This window comes from Nelumbo lutea, chromosome 1, assembly GCF_056320005.1.
Source record: "Nelumbo lutea isolate HS-2025 chromosome 1, American lotus-T2T, whole genome shotgun sequence".
Lineage (NCBI taxonomy): Eukaryota > Viridiplantae > Streptophyta > Magnoliopsida > Proteales > Nelumbonaceae > Nelumbo > Nelumbo lutea.
Window position 1 is genome coordinate 67,077,340 of NC_142684.1, and position 9,141 is coordinate 67,086,480.

The window sequence follows — 9,141 nt, forward strand, 5'->3', positions numbered from 1 at the left end:
TGTGGGTGGACGAGCTACCAAGTGTTCTATGGGTCACCGAACTACGGAAAAAACCGCCACGGGAGAGACCCCCTTTAACCTCACCTACGACATCGAAGCGGTAATCCCGACGGAGATCGAAATACCTACACTACGACTTGAAGCATACGACGATAAGACAAACGAAGATGAGTTACGTACCAACCTCGACCTACTGGACGAGGTAAGAGACCTCACGTACATTTGGACCGCAGCTTACCAGCAAATAGTAGCTCGGTACTACAACGCCAGAGTAAAAAAGCGGAACTTTCGTGTCGGCGACCTAGTCCTCTGTAAGATCATGGCACCTGAGTCCGGCGTGGGCAAACTTGGACCGAATTGGGAGGGGCCCTACCGAGTAAAGAGAGCGCTCGGGGGGGGGGCATATGAACTCGAAACTTTAGAGGGCAAACAAGTACCCCGAGCTTGGAACGTTGTTAATTTGAGACGATACTACCTATAGATCACCAAGCGAAGTGGACTAAGTCACTACTAGAGCCAAAGGGCTAGGATGTCGAGCTAACAAGGACCTCGGCATGGGCAAGCAAAGGCAAAGAATGCCAACTAAAAGCTCAGGCAAAGTGCCAACAATGAACTAATAGGGGCATCGACATATGGACAGATCGACAATACGGTCTGTTCGGAAGAAAAAGTAACCCACACTTTACCAAAAGAAAATCATTCCATTGCGAAATACTTTGTTTACATTCCAAAAAAAAAAAACAACAACAAAAGTGAGCTCACAGGCCCGGAGGTACTTCTTCGCCATCAGAAGGCACTTCAACGATACCCAAAGGTCCTGTCTCATCCTCAGAATCCAACTCACCGTCAGTAGCGTTGGCCATCTCCTGAGTAATGCGCGAAGTGGTTATGGCACTAATATCGAGCTCGGGGTACGTATTCTGGATCATCCACCTGCTTAGTTTAAAGCCCCTTCTGTACGAGCCCACCATCAGATCATCAAAGCACGACGAGGCGATATATTCATCCTCTTGAAGGTATTCAACCTGATGCTGCAAATCCAGCTTCAGGTCAGCCATATGCTTCACCACAACTCCCATGGCCTCGATATCTCTCTGAGACCTCGCTAGCCTGGCCTGTGCAGCACGAGAAGCTACCTCAGTAGCTCGAGAAGCCGCCTCGGCAGCACGGGAAGCCTCTTCGGCAGTTCACGCCTGCCTCGAGCTCCTTTCCACTTGGTCTGCCAAGGCATGAATAGAAGAATTCACCTACCAAAAGGAAAAATAACAAATGATCAAAATAACGGTAGAAAGAAAGATAAAAGCAAAATGCCCGACACGAAATCGCTGACTTACCACCATGGCATGAGTGGCATCACGACAAGCTACCTGGTTCAAAGGAAGCTCGGTCCATGCCGCGACCTCCTCAGGGTAAATGGCCTCCATACTCTTCTAAAGAGCGTGGTTCAACGACAACACATTCTTGAACTCACCTTGGGCTCCCGAGCCTGAAGGCCTAGCTCGCATATAAGGAGACTCAGAGTAAGCAGGAGCCTCCGTGTAAGTAGCCTCGGCATAAGGGGCCCCTGCCGCTTCTTGTACTGGAGGGGCCATCTCGGGCTCCCTGGACGGATCCACTGACGGGTAGTCTGGTAGCTCGGGCTCCGCATCTCGGGGTAGCTTGGCACGAGTTTTTTTGGAAACTCGCTTCCTCCTCTTCATGGCATGAAACAAGTTCCTACCACGAGTCTTCTCTGAGTCCATCACACCTGCAAAAGGAGCTTGGCATCAGGAAAACGAAAGAACAGAACAAAACGAAAGGCAAGCCTCTGAGTAAGAAACCTACCCGAACTCAGACCTGCCTCGAGGAACTTGGCCTCCATCAGATAAAGGTGGCATTTTAGTCCAAACCGTGCCCATTCCTAGAGGCCCTTCGCCGTCTCCCTATCAAGCGTAACACCGGCATCAGGGGCAGCCATCCCCCACTCGGTTTGGAATGGCCACCCCATTGCACTTCGCACCCCAAAGTAATCTCGTTTCCACGTGGGACCTTGTTGAGAAGATCAAGTAAAAGCTTAAAACCTAGGCGAGGAGACAGGTAATACGCCTGCCTATGCCTAGGAAGGGGACCTGCTTGCTTCTTAAGCATTAGAATGGAAGAAAAAATCTCCAGGTCTAAAGGCAAGATCTGTTCGCAAAATAGGGAGATTGTCCCCACCAAGTTACGAATGGAATTTGAGTGAAGCTGACCTACAGTAACGCCGAAGTGGTTCATAACCTCGACAATAAGGGGGTGGAAAGGCAGGCGCAACCCAGCAACGAGCTGCTCTTGAAATATCACGATCACATCAGGACCGTGTTCCCAAGGGAAATTGCCCGAGGGTATGAAATAGGTGTACTCCCTAGGCAAGTTGAACTGGGTAATAAGAGAGTGAAGCCCCTCAGGCATCATGGTCGAGGTCCCAAACTTGTCTAACGTCTGACCTCGACGGGAGGAGGATGCCAAACTACCCGAGGCGACTCAGCCTATGGGTTTGAACTCTTCCTCGAGCTCTACCTCGGGTTCACTAGGGCTGTCGGGGGATGCAGCTCGGTTCATAGAACCTGCATCTGACCCACTCGAACTGTTTGAGCTATTCGAGCTAGACATCAGGAGGAGAAGGATTCCAGGAAAGTACTCACACGGAAAAAGCAAACAGACTACGGAAACTTGAACGTGAGCTAAAGACTTGGACGCGAGCTCAAGAAGCAAAACGCAGAAGTGACAAAGCGTCTGGGGTCCTCCACTATTTATACCCACAGTAACCAAAAATCAACGGTTCTGATCAAAGCAAATTCAATGGCCCGCAATCGCGCTAACCGCACGTCTCTTGAGACCGAGACGTGACTGGCCGCACGTCTTTTGAAAACTGAAAGAGCACCAGTGCACGTCTCCCCGCATTAAAGGCGGCAGTGACACGTTTTTTCAAATTTTAAAAGACGACCACTGTCACGTCTCCCAATGGCACATTTTTTAAAATTTGAAATAAATGCGCGCTGTCACGTATGTCAACATTTATAGATGGAATGGCGCGTTTCTCAACTTTTTGTCGCTCGAGGAATCCGAAAAAATCCTGGCGAATGCGCACTTCGCACTATTAGTTAAACCAGTTCAAAGTATGGGTCAAATCCACTCGCCACCTCGCGAACTCCCCGCACCAGGGCAGGTCCCTTTGCGCGAGGAGTGGGGGCAATTGATGAAGGAAGATTTGGCCCGACCTCGTAACCACTCAACACGTGGCAAAGGCAACAGCTCAGCACAACAGCACGCCCAAGGCGCGAGCTCCGAAAGGAGGAACCAGTGGTCCGAACTCCCTACAAGGAGCCCTAACTTCCTGCAAGGAGCCCGAACTCCCCGCAAGGAGCTCGAGCTCTCCCTTAGACCCCGAGCCTTACGAAACAACCCGAACTGGCCTGCCCCATGGTAGTTCGGGCCACACCTCCATCCGAACTCAAGACCTCACCTCGCACACCACTCCAACACTTTGCCTCCAAGACGCCGAATTGAACAACCGTACCGTACCTAACACCGAAGGAATCTATATCCTAAGGCGGTACACCTGACTGACTTGGGATTTGACGCTTGACAGCCGCATTTCAACGGCCACCTGCCACCGCCATCTCCAATTACAGAGACGACTCTGACAAAGAGAGCAGTGGCGGTTCTACCACAACAGAGGTGATGACACCCGAACTGGTAGAAGCGCAAGGGTAATCATACCCTACCTGACAGAAGCTTGGGAGTGAGTGCGCGAAGTGGTTATAAAAGGTCCCCTTCCCCCCAAGAAGAGAGGTTTGTGATAACTTTGCGCTATCTGGTTTTGATCTTGCCTTCGAGAGAATACTAACTTGAGCTTCGGAGCATTCTCATTGGGTTCTTCTCCGGAGATTATTCGCTTTCTCCATTTCAGGCACCTTCTGCTCTAGCCTGAGGCAAGATCGTTGACAACTAGGACCTACCGAATTGCGCACCATCAGCATGCATATCAAAACACTCCAACGATCCTTGGAAGTTGGCCCACATGCCGAACGATCCGGAGGGTGGTCAACGTGCATGGCGGTTACCTTAGGGAATCTCGAACCACTTAGATGACTTCTCGAAAATCTCGGATGCGGTGCGTGAAGCCCATGCCAAACAATGCCTATATAAAGGCACCAACCCCAATGACATGAGGAGGCAAATAAGCATATTCTAGCTCTCATACTTTGTGATTTTTAGCTCGCAGTCTACTATGAGAGTACTGACTTAAGAATCGGAGCGACCTCACCGGGTTAGCCACTCCAAGTCCTCTAACATTGGTTCCTTGCAGGTCTCTAAAGAACTACGAAGCTCAACAATCAATCCATCTTGCCACCAGGCAACTTGACGCTCTAGTCAGCTCGCTACCTAACTTGTCTAGCTCGGCCCAGTCAGCTCGTCCACCTAACCTGCCTAGCTCAGTCCAGTCAGTTCGGCACCTAACCTGCCCAACTCGGCCCAACTAACTCGGTACCTAATATGTCCCCAACTCGGCAACTTGACCCTCTGGTCAACTCGTCATCTAACTTGCCTAGCTCAGCCCAGTCAGTTCGGCACCTAATATGCCCAGCTCGGCCTAGTTAACTCGACACCTAATCTGCCCCCATCTCGGCATCCAGGTCCTCATCCAGAAAAAGTTCACTTCGGCTTCTGAGTCATCGACCACTTGGAAGCAGACCCAATGACGAGGTACTTAGCACAAAAAATTGATACTTAACCCAAAAAAATGATTCATAAAAAATTTTAGACTTATTTTTAAGTATTTATTCAATAAGTACTTATTTCCTTTCTGGCCTATATTAACCTGCCACATCATTTTGAAAATACCTATACTATTACTATCCATATTTAAATAAGTGTTTTTTCACTAAATGCATAGAATAATCACTTTGTTTTTAAACAATTATTTAATAAGCACTCTCAAACATGGCCTAAATAATAATAACAGTGTTTTATTGGCATAAACGGTCCAAATAATAATAATAACAAATCATTCAGGTCTAGTTCCCAGGTTAAACGGTCCAACCTTTCAAACCGAATGGACAGCCCGTTCTGGCAAAAAAATAAAAATGATCAAAAACCGTTGAACCCGGTTCGTGACAAGCGGGCATCTTGTCGAAATATATTTTAATTAAAAATAAAAATGAAATGTCTTTTCACCTTGTAGATTTTTATCCTTTTTTATTTTTATTTATACACTACGTTCATGGCACCTGCCTATGGACATAGGACATAAATCTCGTTTATACTAGCTCCTGATGATATGTATGAAAAAAAATATCAAAAATTGTGTTTGAGAGATAAGGAGTGAGGACTCAACTCACAGGGATTGGCCCAGCACTTGATATAAATTGGCCTTTCGATTGGTATAAGCAAATTAGGAAATTTGCCAGTAATTGGATGAACATATATACCGTATAACATATGTATCAGTATTCAGTACGGGGAATACCTTTCTCGGCCTTTTGGCTATGATCAAGTATATATATTCAGTACGAGGCTATTCCCTATAATATTCAAACAAATGAAATGCATAAATAAACACACTTGATCATCATCACCTCCCTTTGGAAACAACCAGACTTTCTTTCCATACACTGAGAAGAGAAGATGTTAAAAAGCAAAACCAGAAACCATTAATCCTTCCCATCTCTTACTACAGTAGATAAGCAGAGGAAACCTAAATGCCCAAACAGAAAGAGAGAGAGAAACAGAGAAAAAGAGAAAGAAGCACGTACGTCGGCCTAGCTCCTTATCTTCATAGTTACGTTCTTTAATCAGACCTTACTAACAACAGGAAACCCATCTCTCCTCGCCACGTCATTAGTGTATATACCACCAATCTATATATACGCTTATAAGTTGGTTGTTGGGACGAGAGTGCGGAGATGCAGTCATTTGTATTGGGCGTAAGGATCAAAGCTAGCCATTGCAGCTTGGGATGAGCTAGCGCTGGATCCGACGTCCCTGAAGAATCCTCCGATGGGTGCTCCGAAGAGTCCCTGGTGGTGGCTCATGTGAAACGCCGGTGCAAAAGCCGCCACCCCAAGCGCACCCAGGTCCATAGTCCTCTTCACCAATGGCTCTCCTCGTATGGAGCCCCGCTCACCCTCAAGCTCGCGGTAGCGCTGGAGGTACACCGTTAGCGGTTCGATGTAGTCGTCGAACCCCAGCTTGCTCATGGCCCAGAGCACGTCCTCCGCTGTTATGGTCTTGCGCTGCTCGCGCTGGCACCGATCGTTCGCTTCGCTGGTGATGAAGCTGATGTACTCGGACACACACTCCTGGATTGTCTCCTTGGCGTCATCGGAGATCTTCGCGTGGGTTGGGAGGACCTTGCGCATGATACGGATCACGTTGGCAATGGGCATGAATCGGTCCTGCTCGCGCACCGTACACGCGGTGTCTCGCTCTGAGATTTCGTCTCCTCCGGTCGACTGTCCCTGTCCGTTGGAGGTGTTGCTGATGTTCGACAACATCATTCCTGTCATTAATTAATTGATACAGAATTCATTAAATGTAATAGAAGGCAAGCTCACCAAGTACAGAAATCATGTTTTCTTCCCCATCAACAACTACAGCAACAACAAAAAAAAAAAAGTACAGAAACAAAGCTTACCAAAGAAAGTACAGAAACAAGGAATAACGAAAAACGAACTAAGAGACATGAAGGACGTCTGGTGGTCAGCTCAGATGGCGAAGATCAATTACCTATGTGATGATAATTCATAGCTGACCATGGCCAGTCGATTTTTTCTTCTATGAAATGATAAAAGTACAGATGAACCAGGCGTTACATGAGAATCTGGAGCCCCGCATGCTGAGAAAGTTTCACAACTTTTTATTAAATGCTTTCAGAAGAAAGTCTGCTTCTTTCTTCTCTAACCCAAGCGGGTTGCGTAATACACATCCCCCTTTCCGGCTTCCGCAACAGAAAGCAATTGCCGTTTTTGTTAATCCACGTAAGTGGTAACTGGTAAGGCAAGGAAAGGGATGCGCATTAAGCACTGGGCGCATTATATCGAGCAGACAAATTTAATTTAATTAACTAATTAACTAAAAGTAAAGTAAAAAAAAAACCTGGAAGAGGTTTAATGGTTTATGGTTGCTTTGCTGAATAAACAATAAAAAATTAAAAGAAAACGACAAGTCAAAACGTCAAAAGGAAACAAAAACGAACCGTTGCAGCTGTTTTCAACTTTATACATTCATAAATCATAACACCACGCGAGCGATAAATCGAGATTCTAAAAACTCGGGAACCAGAGGCTAACGGAAACGGAACGGCGACACGGAAATGGGAACAGAAGGCTAGAAGAGAAGAGAAAAGAAAAGAAAACCCTAGGACATGTACTTGGAGTACAAGAGAAGATATTCATCTCTGACTCTTGTCTGTGTCACTGTCTGCGTAGTGTGTGTGTATCTATCTTAATCTTTGAAGGTCTCAACAGACATGAATAGTGACGGGGGGCCCTGGGCAGCGTTCAAACGGTCCAGATATGAAGCCCAGAAATCCTACTGCTGCCTGCTTTTGGAAGGGAGCTAAGATAGGAAACGTCGAATGGTGAGGCATCCCTGCATGGTTGCCACGTGTTCCGCCTGGTGATTATAGTATGAAAAGCTAACCACAGTCTCTAATGTTTGCAACTCTGTCCCACAACTCAGATTATAAATGAATGTATGTGGGGAGGTTGGACTTTGGAGTTCACACATACAGCAGATACAGCCCTTTGCAAATTGCAAATTGCTAGCCCCGAAATTTATTTATTTACTTTTTTTATTTTTCGGTGGAAGAAAAATTGTTGCAAAGAAAATAAACACTATTACATTTACATACATTGGGTCATATAAATATGCAGCCTCTGCAGGCTGCAGGCTGCATGCTGCACGCTGCAGCTATCGAAGTAAGTCATCAGATCAAAATATTAAACCTATTAAGTAGATCGTCACCCAAAACAGATGTGGATCGGGAAAGAAAGAGCGATCGATTTTAAACAGCGCCTGCGGATTGGTAGAATGACTCGGTACTGACCGAGTGGTGAGGAAATAGGGAGAGAGCTAGCTAAAGATGCAGAGACCCATGATCGAAAGAAGCTTTTTTTTTTTGTTTTTTGAGAACAAACGCATCACGCATGCATCTCTTTCGATCAGTAAAAAGGAAAATGAGGAGGGAAGACGAATATTTTCGATGTTCATGGTAGAAATCCGTCGGTGAGAGAAAAGGTGGATATAAGCACGGATCGAAGAAAGAAAACCAGACTGAAAAGCAAAGAACATGCATGGAGAAAACCCTAGATTATCAAAGGTTTAAAAAGAGAGAAACCCCCTAAAAAGTGAAAACTCCATAGGACTAGAGAGACATGGAGGTTCAAGTATGAGCTTCTTGGGAGGCACAGAGATGGCTGAAATGGACGATACGTTTGCATGCAAGAGGAAAACTCATCAAACAGATAAGAAATGCAAAATCAGTGTGACTGACAAGTAAATCGGAGGCGAAGAAATGATATTTCCAGCCTACCTAAAGTGGGCTACTGCATAAAATAAATCAATGGTGAGAAGCTATGATACAAAAGGAAGCTTAAAAATCCCATATATAAAGAGAAGACAGAAATTAAAAAAAACAAAAGGTGAGAGAAAGAGACGTAAACAGAGAGTTGATGATATATAGTTTCATTCCATCTTTATATTTCTTGTGTTTTTTATACTTTACCGGAGCTTGATTTTGGGTGCTGCCTCTGGTAGCCATGGAAACCTCCACGTTCCATCTCTTCTCTCTAAAACCTTCTGCCTCTAAATCTCTCTCTCTCTCTCTCTCTCTTTCTCTCTCTCTCTCCCTCTCCAATTTGGTGAGAAGCTAGTCGGGCAAGTGTCTCTATTTATATTGATCAAAAGCGTTATCCACGTGGCAAACAGACGTTGTTAACGAGGAATACGGAATCCCCAGTAGAGACGTCCTTCACGCCTTCATGGTTGGATAACACCGTGTGCTCTTACCGGCAGCCACAGGTATATCTGGGTCCCCATTGTTTAATTTCCAAAATGAACTAATTGATCATCTCTAGCTAGAGCTAGGTTATATATGGATGACTGATTTATGCTTTTTTT

At 45.9% G+C, this 9,141-nt stretch overlaps 1 protein-coding gene across 6 annotated transcripts; it reads right to left on the reverse strand.

The window, feature by feature from the left end:
* Positions 1–5,566: 5,566 nt before the first annotated feature.
* Positions 5,567–8,901, reverse strand: LOC148875047 (nuclear transcription factor Y subunit B-6-like). 6 transcript variants are annotated; one of them, XM_088964089.1, is made up of 3 exons: positions 7,217–8,708; positions 6,748–6,856; positions 5,567–6,520 (listed from the first exon to the last, which is right to left on the reverse strand). In XM_088964089.1, the coding sequence occupies exons 2-3, from the start codon at positions 6,764–6,766 to the stop codon at positions 5,931–5,933; spliced, it is 609 nt and encodes a 202-aa protein (XP_088820215.1). In that variant the 5' UTR covers positions 6,767–6,856; positions 7,217–8,708; the 3' UTR covers positions 5,567–5,930. The 6 variants fall into 6 exon arrangements, with proteins under 6 accessions (XP_088820215.1, XP_088820213.1, XP_088820216.1 ...); XM_088964087.1 differs by having other exon boundaries at positions 6,656–6,856; positions 8,555–8,605; XM_088964090.1 differs by having other exon boundaries at positions 8,555–8,600.
* Between the last annotated feature and the right edge of the window lie 240 nt (positions 8,902–9,141).